Here is a 16,872-nt window from a genome sequence, read left to right as displayed (position 1 = left end):
CCTTGCTCGAAAGAGAGCATTGAGCAATCTGGCTACTGAGTATCCCTAGAGATACGAATAACATCCACATTCGACTCACTCACTGATTATTTACATTTCAACATCTGAAAACATCGGATTCTCAAATTTCATCGCCGAGACACATGTTCTATTTCTAACACCTCTTACATCAAATTCAACTATTATAATTTTTCAGAGGAGCTAACAACAACTGCTAGTCAAAACATAGCTTTCTGCTTACGTGTTCATAAAACTGATTATTCTTGCTAAAAGAGCAACTTTCCTTGTTATCTAAGCAAAGAATGCATGTTTTGATTTATGCAGTTTCTCAGTAAATTAATCCAAAGAGAATTTTCTCATTATGTTTTCCTAACCACAGCATTCCCAGCAAGGACAAAAATAAGTGCCAGTGAAATGAACCTTTTAAAAGAATATCCATGATGCTGCAGCTACCCCACAGTCTACTAATGAAATGGAAAACAGGCTGTGCCTGTTCAGGATTAATATCCTGCCAGATACAGAGCTCTGAGTGTTGTAAATAGGACAGCAGAGTCGGGAAGACTCAGGAAAGCCAGCTGAAAGGGCTAAGAAGAAGGGGAGAGAGCAGGAGCTGACAGTGGCTGTTCCTTGTCTGAACCACATGCACCCCTCTTCCCCAGGCTCCAGTCAGCCAGGAACTCTGCCCCAGACTCACGCACAGAACTGCTAGTTACGCCCTCCATCTGACAGAGCAACCAACACCGCTTCTCTATCAATACATGTCTTCAAGCCAGGTCTACTGCTTCCTCGCTCATTCCAAAAAAAATGAGTAATTCTCTACTGGTTCCAATTATACTGAAAGATTTCTTTACCACATTTCTCCATAAAATCTTCCATGACTCTCCCCACAATTTCTCCCTTCTTTTAGCCAATACAACACTGTATGTCCGAAGAAATGCTCCAAAGATGATCACTGAAACTTTGCGAAATGAGTGTGGCTCCGCTGAGGAACCCTCAAAGGTCCACGGCACAATTGGGAAAAGGTGGTCATAATGAGTGGCCAGTGCCATCAGGTAGGGGACAGGAGTGTCACCAAAGACCTTGCCGTGACAGGCAAACCTCTCTGCTCAGACTAGAAGCACTCCTAAAGAGACGATAGACATTGCTTTAAGGTGGGTTTCCTTTCCAGAAGGCCAAAACAGAAATTTCAACACACCCCAACAACATAATACCAATGTTCATGCCTAAAAAAAAAAAACAAAACCAAAAAAAAACACCTTCTTTATTCTTTTCCTTCATAAGTTGAACAAACTGCCTCAATCCAATGAACATCTTGGGGTTGGTACATGTGTCAAAGGTTCAATATCAGTTATTGTTTTGTACCTTGTATTTTAATTAATTTATGTACAGATTTATATTTCCATTAGTCCCCAAGTTCTTTGAAGGTTGGGTCTGTGACTAATTCTTGGAGTGGAGCCTCGAGAGGCAGTGAGAGGAGAGGGGTCAACAGCACAGACCCCTGGGCAAGACTGGGTGCCATTCCCTGTTCCCCCTCACCAGCAGTCAATCAGTAAACCTCTCCAGTGCCACAAATTGGAAGAAAATAATACTAAAACTAATAAGGTAGTTGTGAAGATTATCCATAAATGTAAAACAGAGCAATACCTTGTGTAGAGTAAATACATGCTTAATAAACGTTAGTTATTATTGGAAAAAAAAAACTCCTCAAAAATATTTACTGAATGAAATAATTTATTAATATACAATGGAAATTTAGCATGCTAATGAGTTATTTCTGGCATTTAGACTTATATAATGTCTGAAAAATAATCTAGCTGCTTTCACTCAGCAACACTGAACAACTTTCAAGGTACAGTATTTTTAATTTAGTTTAAATTAATCATGCACCTTCGGGTTTGCACTTATACAATATGAAAAGGGTTTTTTTTTTCTTTCTTTCTTTTTTATTTCATTATTGTTATTTTTTAAGCAGGCTCCATGCCCAATGTGGGGCTTGAACTCACGACCCTGAGATCGAGAGTTGCATGCTCTACCGACTAAGAGAGCCAGGCACTCCCGAAAAGGATTTTTAAATGGATATTTGTAAACGGAATCATCACCTTATGCTTAGACTATTTACTCTGGAACAGACTGAATCTCATAAAAATCTCAGGAGGAGTGTTGCAAAAGGAAGATAAGCAGTATTTGAGGTTGCAGAGATAAAAGAAAAGAAAAGAAAAGAAAATAGAAGAAAAGAAAAGAAAAGAAAAGCGAGCATTATTAATTACTCGAATTTTACAATTCCTATTAACTCTTAGAGGAACAGGCAGTGCAATATTCAGATTTTTCAAAGACCCTGATTTACAGTGTGTACAGACTAGATAAACAAGGGATCCTTGTCCTTACTGGGCAATCCAATTAACATGCAGATAGAACACTTACATTGACAAATGATTATTTTAATACATCCCTAAACAGGTGATGCTTTTGGTTCCTCAAAAATCTCAGTCAAATCATAGGAATTTCTAGGTATTTCAGTAATATTTTTAACTGTCTACAAAGACCCCTAAATTGCCTAAACAATACATCAAATTTCAAATGCATAATTTTGGTTTCTTTTTTAAGTTACTTAGGGATAATGGAAAACACTGAAAAACACTGTTTTGGATCAATGCATTCTCAAGTATGACTATTTATATTTGTGCTTCTTGTGATCTTTGCTGGTAATCTACGATAATCTCACTTCTCATTATTCAAATTGTTGAGTCCCCCAATCATATCATATTCTACCAAAGACCTCAACAGGGCCTGTCGTCTTCTCATTATTAACGGTCAACCCAAAGCGACTCTTTCAGAAGGTACGTATCCGTACAACTGGTCAGGCTGTCAAGAAACGGCAAACAGCTAGAGTAAACCTATTTTAAGCTGGGAATGCATTTTTCTCCCAGGAAGACTTAACTACAGATATACTCTTCACTTTCACAGGATCACTATGGAAACCACATTTCATAATCGAAATATAAAATTAGCTCACATCTATTAGTACACATGGAAATCATTATCTTACACATGCATGGGATGGGACCCTGTCTTTGACCACATAAGGAATTCCCACGTGAGTGGCAGCACCACATACCTGTGAGGGCCCAGATGTCTCACTCTCTTAAAATGGCCAATCCCTTTACATCCTGGGGTTGAGCATCCTCCATGCTCTGAAGCTTCCATTAATTCTAAGGGGCCTATAAGAAAGCCAGGGGAAAAAATGAGAGAAGCAAAGAAGGGGCATAAAGTTAACCAGAATGCTGCAAAATAAAAATTAAAAATACCTTAAAAGTCTTTATTTTTAAAGGTTTTTCCCTATGTTTTTGTCCACACTATCTTTCTTCAATAGTGAAATGGTAGACTTTGATCTAACCCTCTTTCAATGTCACAAATTCCAGAAACATCTAAATGTGAATTAATGAGGAGATTCTAAACAATTTTCATCAATAACATAATTAGCATATGAATCCTCACACACACATTATATATATGTATCAAGTTCTTAGTTTTGTTTCATTCTGTTGCATACAAGGGATAGCACAGATGTACATATCCTGAAACATTTTTTTTCCTTTGGTCTTTAACTTCATGTCTTGTAGATCTTCCCATCTCAATGGTAATACTCTTTATGGCTGCTGCACAGTGTCTGTATTATGAATGCACCAGAACTTAACCAATGTCTGTTTCCAAGGTCTGTTATTTTAAATATACTCTAACAAACGGCATGCATGTGAATTTTTATGATGTGAATTTCTGCACCTTTATGCAGCTTGTATGCGGCAAGCAGAAGTGAAGCCACTAGATGGGGGGCGGCACCCTAAACTTTTTAAAACCCCGCAATAATCTATTGTATTTCCTACATATTTTTTGCTACAGTGTCTATGTTTTCTTTCAAAGTTGAAATTATGGTATGTCAAGTTGTCAGTGCTTATTTTTTTAAAAATTGAATTTAAAGGAAATTTTCATTGAGGTTATTGTAAATCACATGCAGTTTTAAGTAATAACTCATAGTGAGAGCCCTTGTAAACTTTGCCCAGTTTCTCAAAATGGTAACATTTTGCAAAACTATAGTATAAAATCATTTCTGATACATTAAATTTTGATAGTCTGACAAACTGTCTTCCAAAAATTCAGTATCAATTTTAAAAGGTGATGAGTACTTCAAAATAAAAGTAAAAAAAAATCTATATCAACTTTGCTTTTTCAAACATTATATTTTTTTCTTTTATATTTTTGTGACTACCATGTAACTGAAAATGTAGTTAGAGGAAAAAGATTACACAGAGAAGAAATGTACAGTGAGAAAGAAGCAGAAAGAAAAGGATAGGAGGAAAGAACACTTTAAGCACCCCACACAAGAACATGGAAACATTTATTTAAGTTATCCTTGTGTCTCTTACTCAAAGGAGGCTGAAGAGGATGCCCAGTTTTTGAACACCAGCCCACAGGGTGAATATCAGGACAATCCGCATCCACCCAGTAATCATAGCAACTATTCCAGCCGTCAAAGTGAACCTGGAAAACAAAAATTAACAGTACCATTCAGGTCACAAAAGCTCCTACAATAAAAGATCTACCCACCATAACCATTTTCCTTCTCTTCTAAATTATACAGTAGATTTAACACCAAATACATTTTTTCCAATTATTTAAATTACTTCATTTACACTATGACCTATTTTTATTTTTTTATTTATTTATTTTTTTTTTTAAAGATTTTTTATTTCTTTATTCAACAGAGATAGAGACAGCCAGCGAGAGAAGGAACACAAGCAGGGGGAGTGGGAGAGGAAGAAGCAGGCTCATAGTGGAGGAGCCCGATGTGGGGCTCGATCCCGTAACGCCGGGATCACGCCCTGAGCCGAAGGCAGGCGCTTTAACCGCCATGCCACCCAGGCGCCCCTGACCTATTTTTAAATAATCGTCCATCAAGAAATGTCTTGCCAAAGGCATTATTCCAGGAGTACTTCTACAGAGATATTATTATGTCTGTCTTCCAACACCAGAACAACTTGAGTACGTAATATCTTCATCTGAGCAACACCAAATACCCAGTGAGTATTACTTCAGTAATGAATAAATAAGGGCAGGGAGGGAGGATGGGAGGGGAGAGTGGAGAGGCAGAAGGGCCTTTCATATAAATCTCAACTCTCCTAGAATTATGCGAAATAGGCTTTGTAAACAAATTCAGTGTCCTATTAGAAATACACCCAGGTTACAGAATATCTCTCCATCCAATGCATTTCTAAGTATCATTTTTTTCTCATAAATAATTACAATATCTCTCAAAGAGGTTTTATAGAGTGGTCGGTGCCATTGTTACTGGCCACCATGTGAAAGAGAGGTTGGTCCCTCAGGCAGGGTCACTAAAGATCAGCTAGGTAGCTTTTAAGTATTTCATATATTTTATCTTTTAGGATGAAAGGATATACTAAAAGGCCATATATATTTTACTTTTACATCAAGTCTGTCAGTTAGATTTCCTTCTCCAGTCTGTGAATCCCTTACTCCTAAACAAGACGACAGATGCCAACTGGATGAAAAATGCAAACATCAAAAGCTGAACAATAAAAGTTCCAGAACAATGAACAAGTGAATGTGTTTGTAATCTTGGAGTAGGATAACCTTTGTAAGCAAGACACCAAACTCAAAAGCTGTAAAAGAAAAGACTGTTCAACTTGACTACATGAACATTAAAAACTTGAGAGTGGCAAATATTCTGTAACAAGTGGCAAAAACCACAAAAAAGATGGGAGACCCACGAGAAAGCCGAAAAACACATTTATTACATATGTAACAACGTACTCTATTCCTTAACTTATATAGAGATCATACATCAACATATTAAAAGTCCAAGAGAAAGATGAAAAATAGACATAAATTGCTCATAAATAAGAAACTAACTATAAATGGTTAGTAAACATATAAAAAGATAATCAATTTCACTTATAACCAAAAAACTACAAATTAAAACCACAAGATGCAGTTCTTTCAACCTGTCAAAACTGTTCCATTTTGGCAATTCCTAGAGTTGGTGAGTATGAGAATGAAAAGCTTTCTCATGGACTGCTGACAGTAGTATCAATTAGCAAATACTTCTGGAGCATTATTTGCAATCATAATCACTTAAAATACATCACCTTTGACTTGATAATCTCAGTAACTCAACTCATTGTTTGTAGTAGAAAACAAGCTGGGGATCTACCATTAGGAGACTGGCTAACTAAATTATGGTACATCTGTACGACAGAATAGTACAGAGTTGTTAAAGTACATATATATATGGGTTCCCCTCTTACACTGCTGGTGGGAATGCAAGTTGGTACAGCCACTTTGGAAAACAGTGTGGAGGTTCCTCAAGCAGTTAAAAATAGAGCTACCCTATGACCTAGCAATTGCACTACTGGGTATTTATCCCAAAGATACAGACATAGTGAAAAGAAGGGCCTTATGAACCCCAATGTTCATAGCAGCAATTCCACAATAGCCAAACTGTGGAAGGAGCCAAGATGCCCTTCAACAGACTAATAGATAAAGAAGATGTGGTCCATATATACAATGGAATATTACTCAGCCATCAGAAAGGATGATTACCCAACATCTGGATCAACATGGATGGAACTGGAGGAGATTATGCTAAGTGAAATAAGTCAAGCAGAGAAACAATTATCATATGGTTTCACTCATATGTGGAACATAAGGAATAGCAGGGAGGACATTAGGAGAAGGAAGGGAAAAATGAAGGGGGGTAGCAGAGGGAGAGATGAACCATGAGAGACTATAGACCCCAGGAAGCAAACTGAGGGTTTTGGGGGTGGGGGTGGAGGGATGGGCTAGCCTGCTGAAGGGTATTAAGGAGGGCATGTATTGCATGGAGCACTGGGTGTTATAAGCAAACAAGGAATCATGGAACACTACATCAAAAACTAATGATGTACTGTATGGTGACTAACATAACATAATAATAAAAAAATTAAAATAAAATAAAATAAAAAGATTTATTCCTACTAAAAAATAAATAAAGTACATATATACAGGTTCAAAAATAACATCCTTCACAATGAATCCACTTTCTCAACCTGAGAAATCAATTAATCCTAGAATCAAAGCCCACAGAATTCCATACCTGGAAGAATTCATAGGTATTATCTTAAAGAAGAGATCACACAGCTAGTTAGGAGAAGGAACCAAGCCTAAAAATTCAAGGGTCCAAATAAAATTACTTATCATTCACATACATTGAATATAAAAGCAGCACAGAAAATTGCTTAACTCAAAGTAATCCTTTCCTTTCCTCTGATCAAAAACAATGCTCACTAACAGTGAAATGACATTCATGATAATGTTCTAAAATATCAATTTATGCTATCAATGCTACCAATAAATGAACAGACGTCACTTAGTGTTACAGTAAGTTTAAAGTGTCCTAATTTTCAACTTACCAAGTGATAACTCTGTTTTACTAGAAACATGAAACTTTCCTGGATTCTGATCTTGACTTTCTTAAATTCTGTTTCTTTTACACTGGAATCAATATTCACATAATTCATGTCTCATTTGTTGTAGCTAAACCACTAAATTTTTAAAAATTTAGGTATCTTCCTATAGCAAACATACTCAATCCTAACAAATAAATGGTTCTCCGTCCCCGATACATACCAGAATTTTCTCTATGATGAAAAGGGGAAAGAAAGAAAGAAAGAAAGAAAGAAAGAAAGAAAGAAAGAAAGAAAGAAAGAAAGAAAGAGAAAGAAAGAAAAAAGGTTGAGTCCGCTCAGGAGATTGTTAATCCATAGGTTTGGCTTTGTGCATGTATATGTTGTTTACTCAACTCCTAAGTAACTGTGTTGTGTGCTCAGAATTGAGACCCATGGATATTAACTAGTACATTACTGTATACCAATATAGTCTCTGAAAATCTTGGTATCATCAAAAATAAAAGGGTTCTTTTAAAAGTTTCCTTGCATATGCTTTTAAGAATGTTTATGGTAGATCTAGCATCTGGTGATACCGCAATGTTTCATAGTTTTCTGTGAAACTGCAATCTCGGTTTGGCAATGAGAAGTTATCTTTCTAGGATTAATGTACTATAGATAACATAAATAAATCTAATACCGCCTATAAACTAGGTTGGTAGATAATCTGGAGAATTTTAGTAGTTCAAGGGTTCAATATCAGAGATAAAATTTAGTTTAGATATTATGAACAGAGGTAACAATAAAATTCTCTCTGATAAGTACCAAATACACTTAAAAATGCTATCTGAAATTAGGTAAAGATATGTGCAAAAATTAATACTAACCCTAATCACAATTCTCACTCTAGAAGCCCAGATGAAATAATTTTATTAACGTTTGTATAGTTTTAGTTCATCTTTTCTAACTTCTACTACCTTCAGTTGCTGGCATATTAAGAGGTTTTAAACAAACAAAAAATCAGACACTTTAGTAATGTTCAGTGATAGTTTTACTCTTGCTGGGGACTATTTTGAAAAGAAATAAAATGTCTAACAAAGAACAAAAAAGGAAGATACATAAACATACAACATGAAATATTTAAAAATTTTACGAACCCAAAAGAGACATACAAAATATTTACAAAACAAATGTTCCACTATAAATACAATTATATATGAAAGCAACTCAGCAATAATGCTGAAATTAATAAAAATTCTAAATAAAATAAGATGAGTGGTGCCTGGGCAGCTCAGTCAGTTAAGTGTCTGACTCTAGATTTTGGCTCAGGTCATGATCTCAAGGTTGTGAGACGGAGCCCCAAGTTGGCCTCTACACTGGGCATGGAGCCTGCTTAAGATTCTCTCTCCCCCTCACCCCCCACCTCTGCGCTCTCTCTCTCTCTCAAAAAGGAAGGAAGGGAGGGAGGAAGGAAGGAAATAAGATGATTATGTATCAAAGTATAGTGAGGAAGACTTAACTCACACATATCTAATAGTTAAGGAAAGTGGATACATTTTTATCCAGAGGCATTATTTGGAAAATTTATAAAACCTTAATACCCGTTATTGACAACTTATCAAGAATAAGACAGATGAGATTTTAAAAAGCTATTTCTTAAAAAGAAAAAGGTTTGGTTGGATCTTCTCTTCTTGTGAAAGGCAACTCAGTAAAGCACATTATAGATTCAGGTGCTTATCTCCACTCTCTTCTGAAATTAAAGTTCTATCTGCAAGGGAGGACAAATGTGGAAGAGGAGTGGCTGACGGGTGAGAAGTGACAGTGGTAAGTATGGAGGGCAAACGCAGCAGTGCTGACCTACAGGATAGAGTGTGTGGACTGCAGCCCAGGTGCCTGAGAAGAATGGGACCAGAGCAAACGGCTCTCCTGGCAGAACCCAAGAAGGACTCAATCTGGCGGCAGCAGGTAGGAGAGGAGGAGGGTCTCGAAAAACAGCCGCACTGGCTCAGAGGCAACATGGAGATGGACTCCCTTTGTCGCTTCCCCACTCGACCACTCCACCCAGCAAGGTAACTGCCCCTTTGACCCTTACAACGAGTAGAGGTTTACCTTGCAGAGAAGCAAAATCACTAAGGCTCTGAATTCTAGAACAAACATGCCATGGCAACGGGCGGGACAGGGACAGAAAGCACAGGAACTGAGCCGCACATGCCAACCCAGTCCTCTCTGTCTTGCTCAGCAGCCACCAGGGAGGAGACTGGCAGAAACTGGAAGGCTCCAGACAAGGACTCAGATGCCAAAAAATGGGGATCTCCCTGTGAAAAAGCTGGCTCTTTGCTTTCTTATCATACAGCCAAGTCCACTCCTCTCTAAGTCCCGCCCATGAAAATACAGTTCACTTTTTAAGTACCTTTTTCTTAAAGGAGACAGCCAGTCAAGGACCTGACATTTGAGGAGAGGCTCCAATAAAGCAGAGCAGAGTCTAACTAATAAAGAAATTTAGAAGAAATAAGCAGGGAACTGAAGAACTGATCACTGCTATCCTGAGATAAGAAACAATATTGCTTCAAGTAATAAAAAGATGATGCTATTTAAAAAGGGGAGGAGACTAGAAAATAAGAAAAAACTGTTGAAAATTAAAAAAAATCAGAGTTGTAATTAAAAATGCAACATAAGTTTTGGAAAATAGAGTAGATATCTCTTAGCAAGTAGAATAAAAATATCAGAGAAGCAAAACAAGAAATAAAGTATAAGAAAATCAACGGTCATGGCCTGGGTGGCACAGCGGTTATGCGTCTGCCTTCGGCTCAGGGCGTGATCCCGGTGTTATGGGATCGAGCCCCACATCAGGCTCCTCCGCTATGAGCCTGCTTCTTCCTCTCCCACTCCCCCTGCTTGCGTTCCCTCTCTCATTGGCTGTCTCTATCGCTGTCAAATAAATAAATAAAATATTTAAAAAAAAAAAAAAAGAAAAAAAAAGAAAATCAACGGTCAATTCAAGAGGTTTAACACCAGAGCAGCAGGACTTACAGAAAGAGAAGAGACAGGATGACAAAAGGAAGTCAACAAACTAGTAATACAAGGAAGATTTCCAAAAATTGAAGGACATGAAGCTCCTCAGTAAAAAGCCTGAGTCCCCTGCATGGTAAGTGGAAAAAGACTCACATCCAGACATGACACCACAAAACACGTGAACATCAGGGGTAGAGAGAGAGGGTCCCAAAGTGAGAAGACAGCAGAACAATGTGTTGCTTTTTTTTTTTTTTTAAAAGATTTTATTTATTTATTTGACAGAGAAAGAGACAGCCAGCGAGAGAGGGAACACAAGCAGGGGGAGTGGGAGAGGAAGAAGCAGGCTCCTAGTGGAGGAGCCTGATGTGGGGCTCGATCCCACAATGCCAGGATCACGCCCTGAGCTGAAGGCAGACGCTCAACCACTGTGCCACCCAGGCGCCCCAGAACAATGTTTTTAATTTCTGAGGGGAAACGGTTCTCTACCTAGTATTCCACACCTAGGCACAGTATGAACCCCAGGGAAGACTAGTAATATTCACATGCGAGGAGTCAAAAAAAGATGTCTTTCATCCACCCTTAGAAAGTTACAAAAAAATGTGTTTCAGCAAGATAACAAAATACACTAAGAAGAAAACAAATATGTGATTAAAAAAAATGAAATACAACATAGTCTGTCAGCAAAGAGCAATTTCAGGATGAAAGCTTTGAATAAGGCTTAGAGTAGAACCACCCAGCTCATCCTAGGTGACTGCTAAGCTGTAGGAAAAAGAGTTCAAGAAGAAAAACCATACAGAGAGAGGTTAAAAAAATACACTTGGGCTTTTGACAGAAAAACATGGCCGATTTTTGGAGCACCTGGAGACGTATGATACCATGAGCACAGAAAATGAAAAAAAATCAAAACACAAGAAATTACGGACTCTAGGAAAAACAAAATGTTGTTAAGAAAAAGGCTACTTTGCTCAGCAGTGAACAAGATTTACTTACTCATAATAACATGAGAATGGAAGACTATGCAAAAATTTTTTAAAATGTGAAATAACTACTGAAAGGGTAAAGAAAAATAAGCATTCTTGCGACATCATCTCCCATATTACTAGAGAAACTCCTATGAATGAAAGCTTTCTATAAATCTCATAAGTCCCTGATGAACCCTGAAACTGAGTCATGGTCACCTGTTCACTGACCTTTTGAAGACTTATAATCACACAGGTCCTCGTTCAGAGGTTCACCTTCAGCTATGAAATTCACACTGCTACTTGTGAAAAGGTAACTGTCAACTACACACCTCGAAGCCAGCTCTTTTTTGGGTGTTAAACAACCAGATGTTATATTGGAAAGAGAATTCAGCCAGCAGGAAAAAGAGTTGGATTCTAGCCCAAACTTTCCTATTAGCTAAATGAACTACCCACTTTGGAGTATTTGACCTCTCTGGGCCAAAATTTTCTCACGTGTAAAATCAGAGTTAATCTAAAATTCTTTTTAAATATGAAAGTAATTACTATGTATTCCTGAAACCAGATAAAAAGAAAACCTAATCATCTATAATTCATTTATAATCATAAGAAATCATTTATAATCACTCATAATCTTAGTCCCCCAAGAGAAGCACTGTCATTATTTTGGTCAGTTTCTTTCCATAATATGCTTTTAAAAAACAATACCAGACATCATACAGAATAGTAAATCTGAGTTTTTTTACACTAGTCAATATTAAATAGTTAACATCATATAGATAGACAGTAATTTGTTACCTATACTCTACTGTGGTTGTTCCCAATCTTAAGTACTATAAAGGGCATCGCTCTATTTTCCTTGTAGTCTTTATCTTTGCATATTCCCTTTGGTTAATTCTGTTAACATAAATTCCTGGGACTGAAATTCTTGAATTAAAGGGTAAGTAGCATTCAAGACTTCTGATGCCTTCGCCCAGCTGCTTTTCAGAAAGGCCGAGCTATTTCATAGTCCTGCCGGCTGTGTAAGAGAATAAATGTTTCATGCACCTAAACCAAAACACTTTATTTTCCCCCAATTCTTTTTTCAATTCTGACTGGTCAATTTGATTTTTAAAAATAGTATTTTGCATAGTTCTCCAGTTCTCTGATCAGTAGCCTAGATTATTTAAAAAATACTTCTGGTCCTAAAATACTGATTGCTTTATGATTTACATTATCACACCGGAGACAATTAATAGGAAAATGCACTTGAAAAAGGTTAATAGGCTCTTTATTATTTATAATTTCTAAAATGTTGCATGATTATGTAATCTGAAAAACAGTGAGTTAAAACAGTAAAATTTCTATTTTATACAAAACCACACTATACATGTTTTTCATGTTATTTTATAATTTTTTATATATGATCTCATTAGAGATAGCTGAATATGTGATTCATTTTATTTTATTTTTTTTTAAAGAGCATAAACAGAGACTCCTAGAGCTTAGGGCTAGGACTTCGTTCTGCCACTGCCGGGAATTAATAAGTTAATTCATTAACTCTTTCAATGCCTCCGCTTCAGATAAAATAGTGATAGTTACACAGATCTCCTGCACTGTTGCCACCACAAAGGTCAAATAATGGAAGAACACTGTTACCCTGTAAAACACCATGACAATCTAACATCTTGTTGTTTCTGTAACTGTTACTATTCTGAGGAGAAATTCCAAACAACTCTGTGGACTAAGTAGAAAGAACATTGCTCTCGTTTGAGAGTGAAGTTAACGCCGAAGCCAGAAACAGAAGAACTTCTGGCTGGCTCTTCACCCTCCCCTGGAACTCCAGCTACACTTCACGCGATCACCCTCGGACAGAACAAACAACCCTCCTTCCTGAACGTTTGCTTACCCTGCGAGAGGTACAATCTGACCTGCCTTATACGATCACTTCTCTCTACTCGTCTTATATTAAAAGGCTGCACTTCTGTACTTTACTTCTGAAAAGTCTACATCTAATACAACCCCATCAAAACACATTAACCTTCAAGTTTAAAAAAAAAAAAGGCATACTATTAGAGAATGAGGTACCATATTCAGAAGAAACTGCTCTATTATTTATGACTGGTTTTTAATATTTTGAGGGTGTGCTCGGAGAAAGAAAGTAGATCCAACATAGCAAATGTCGGTCATAAATAAAGAGCACTTCTTGCATCGATTAAAGGGAAGAACCTGGATAAATATTGACAAAGATGCACAGCCCCTTCATCTGCATATTCCTATAGGCTTACTAATTATAGGACTTTACAAATTGAATATCTGCCGAAGTTTCCATCCAAGATATCTTGTAACAGAAGACAAAACAAAACCCCAACAGACAACACTCACTTTTATTCGGTGATCATCCGTGTCTGCAACTGTTGCCACTCTAATAAACACAGGATTTCTTTTGTCTATGACTTCAAGCTTCATTTTTTTCTGGAATCCATGTGGAGGTTTCTGCCATACAGAAAATATTACATGGTAAGATTCAGAGGAAGAGAAGGTGGGCTCTGTGTCACAAAGACAGATTAAGATGAGCTATTTACAGAATCAACCTTCAAACTCGTCAGTTCCTACAATAGCTTTGGACCTTACCCTCCCTATCAAAAAACACAATCCCAAATCACATGGCCAAACCCCGAGGCAACAGACACAGCCAGCGCACAGCCACAGGAGCAAACAGAAAGCAAAAGATCTTAAGATAAAATTCAAAATGGTGCAGTTATTTGATGAGCCATAGGGAGGAGGAGTGCGCGCGGGCTGTCAGTTAGTTAGAAGGAGTTAGAAGGAGGTGTCTTGGCAAAAAACAACAAGCATTACAATAATTTATAAAAAGAGAGGAAAGAACTTTAAAGTGGAAGAGGAAGTGACACAGATTAGAAATGATCATGAGAACAAAAAGAAGATGTCTTTAAAAAATGAAAATTAGCCATCAAAACATGTAAGATGGAATCCCTCTTGTAAGAACGGGAATGAGTAAGGAGCAAAGGGAATGAGTAAGGAGCAAAGGGAATGAGTAAGGAGTCCCTTTGCTCCTGCACTTAGCTACCCATGCCTCAGTGCCGGCGGACCCCCGGAAAACCTCAGGGACTGTCGTGTTAGGCAAACTGCTTAACTTTTCTGAGCTTCGTGCCCCTGTTCTTTATATTGAGTATAACAAAACCGTGACTGTGAAAATTAAGTGTGAAAATTATGTAAAGGATAAAACACAATCAATGCGAGGCACCTGAAGCCCACACTAGAGAAATCATAGTTTTCTCTCTGCTATCAATGCAACAGGAGATGTGCGGACTGATGGTGATGAGATTTTATTCAGTTCAAAGCAAAGTGCAAAGCAATTCTTCTTTGCAATGGCTTGAGTTAAAGTTAGAGGTCAGGTAAAAATTCTTAAGGAGGGCATAACTCTAACCATTCATTTTTAAATCCTACATTTACCATCAGATGGAATAAGAAATGTTCTTGCAAAGGCTTTTCTTCAGGTCATATACTTTTTTCTCTCAAAAATTTTTGATGTTCTTTTCTATGTTTGGACCCATACCTCTTATTATATCATTAAAAATTCTAGCAATTTATACATGAGAAAATCATTTAAAGAAAAGTGATGTCTATGACAGACTAATTATGCTACATTAAAATATTTTTAAAGTATTTAATATATTTTTCTTTAAATTTACAGAAAAATATAAATTATAAAGGAAGTTGTTAGAGATGAAAAAAAATTTTAAATAAATTTCATTACTTATTCTTCCCTTGCAAAGAAATGAGGATTACTTTGAATCTTACCAAATTATATGTAAGATGCAACGGCTCTGATTAGAAAGATACTATACAAAAAAGCAGGTGACCTTGTATTTTGATAATTAAACATGCTCATTAATAGCAATAATGAAAAACAGCAACTCAGCTTGCCATAAACAAATCTAAAGGAGTCATTAAATATAATTTTCATTAGAAAATATCCCGTCTTGTTTTGGTTTTTCAGAATATCTAGCTGGAAAAACAGAAGTTAACCATAAGATCACACCAACTCATTTCACACAAATTCAAGCAAAATTATTTTCCAAGGAGACAAGTCCAAAATGGAAGTATTTTCTGGATGCAAACAACAAAAACCCCAGTAACAATTTTGACTTTCAAATTTGTAAGAAGTCAAAAACGTCTTCTGTGGCCTTCTGTTTCCCTCCCCGGTTCACTCACACTATCTATCTCTTTCTGTTCTTGAAATTCAATGAATTCAGTGAACACTACTGTCAACACAAATTAATCAAATACTGTAAAACAGATTAACTCACCACTTTGAAAGCTCTTGCAGGAGCAGGTAAAGAATTGGTTTCTTCTAAGTATTTATCCCAAGAAAAATGTTTCACATTTGGATAACCTAAGAAAGAAAAAAGTAAGTCCTGTCAGGTTTAACCAAAATGACAGTGAGAACCACAAACTGACCTGTAAAACCATGACATATTATTACTATAACCTAGGAAGTCATGTTCCTATTCCACATAACAACTTTAAACTGAATAACACACGCAGCACTAATTGTAATAATTACATTACTTTCATCTTGATCACGACTTCTCTATTACCTTTTAAGTGAAAATTCAACGTATGTGTATACGTATAATTTATATTCTCAGGTAAGTCCTATATACAGATACACACAAACAAAAGTACCCTTTAATGTCTAATTCTACTTCTACTAATCTAGGAAAAGCTCACGTACACATAGACAATGCATAGTTGTTTGTTAATGTAAAAATGTAAAAACAAGTTTAATAACCATAATACAGAAAAAATGTGCGAATATAATGTTTGTTAATGTAAAAATGTAAAAAGTTTAATAATATAGAAAATGTGCAAATATAAATTTGTGTGCGTGTGTGTGTATATAGTACACATGGAACAGAAAGCATTTGTTAAAAAAAAAAAAGAAAAAGAATGTAGCAGATTTATATATACTAATATGGGACATATTCCAGATATATCATCATATTTTAGGTCAAACAAACAAGCAAAATCAAGTCATAGAACAGTTGTGGTTTTGTTTTTTTTTTAAGATTTTATTTATTTTTAGAGAGAGAGTGTGAACGGGGAGAGGCAGTAGGGGAGGGAGAGGAAAAGGGAGAGAATCTCAAGCGGACTCCATGCTGAGCTCAGAGCCTGGGCAGAGTTCAATCTCAGGACCCTGAGATCAGGACCTGAGTAAAACCAAGAATCCGACGCTCAGCGGACTGAGCCACCCAAGCGCCCCAGGTCATGGAACAGAATTAATATAATATGTAGAAATAACTATCCCTCTTTCCTCTTGCCTCCTTTTGTTTCCTCCCAAGTCCAAAATCCATCAGGCGAGCTTGAGCAGGAATTAACAGCGGCTCAGTGGGGTGGGAAATTGGCTACATAAAGAGAACTGAAAAAAATAGGTAAATATATTGAGATAAAGGAAGGCAGGT

General features: G+C 36.7%; 1 protein-coding gene across 2 annotated transcripts in view; it reads right to left on the bottom strand.

Annotated features, from left to right (window-relative positions):
- The window catches only part of L3MBTL3 (L3MBTL histone methyl-lysine binding protein 3), a 111,564-nt gene that overhangs the window by 33,855 nt on the left and 60,837 nt on the right, over nucleotides 1-16,872 (bottom strand). For both annotated transcript variants that reach the window (XM_002923340.4, XM_002923341.4), the window contains 4 exons: nucleotides 15,718-15,803; nucleotides 13,772-13,882; nucleotides 4,422-4,536; nucleotides 3,116-3,218 (listed from right to left, as the gene is read on the bottom strand). In XM_002923340.4, the coding sequence (XP_002923386.2) occupies nucleotides 3,116-3,218; nucleotides 4,422-4,536; nucleotides 13,772-13,882; nucleotides 15,718-15,803 (415 nt within the window). The remainder of the gene's footprint in view (nucleotides 1-3,115; nucleotides 3,219-4,421; nucleotides 4,537-13,771; nucleotides 13,883-15,717; nucleotides 15,804-16,872) is intronic.

This window comes from Ailuropoda melanoleuca, chromosome 10 (assembly GCF_002007445.2).
Source record: "Ailuropoda melanoleuca isolate Jingjing chromosome 10, ASM200744v2, whole genome shotgun sequence".
Classification (NCBI taxonomy): Eukaryota; Metazoa; Chordata; class Mammalia; order Carnivora; family Ursidae; genus Ailuropoda; species Ailuropoda melanoleuca.
The sequence above is the reverse complement of the archived record's forward strand: the minus strand, read 5'-3'. Positions and strand labels throughout refer to the sequence as shown.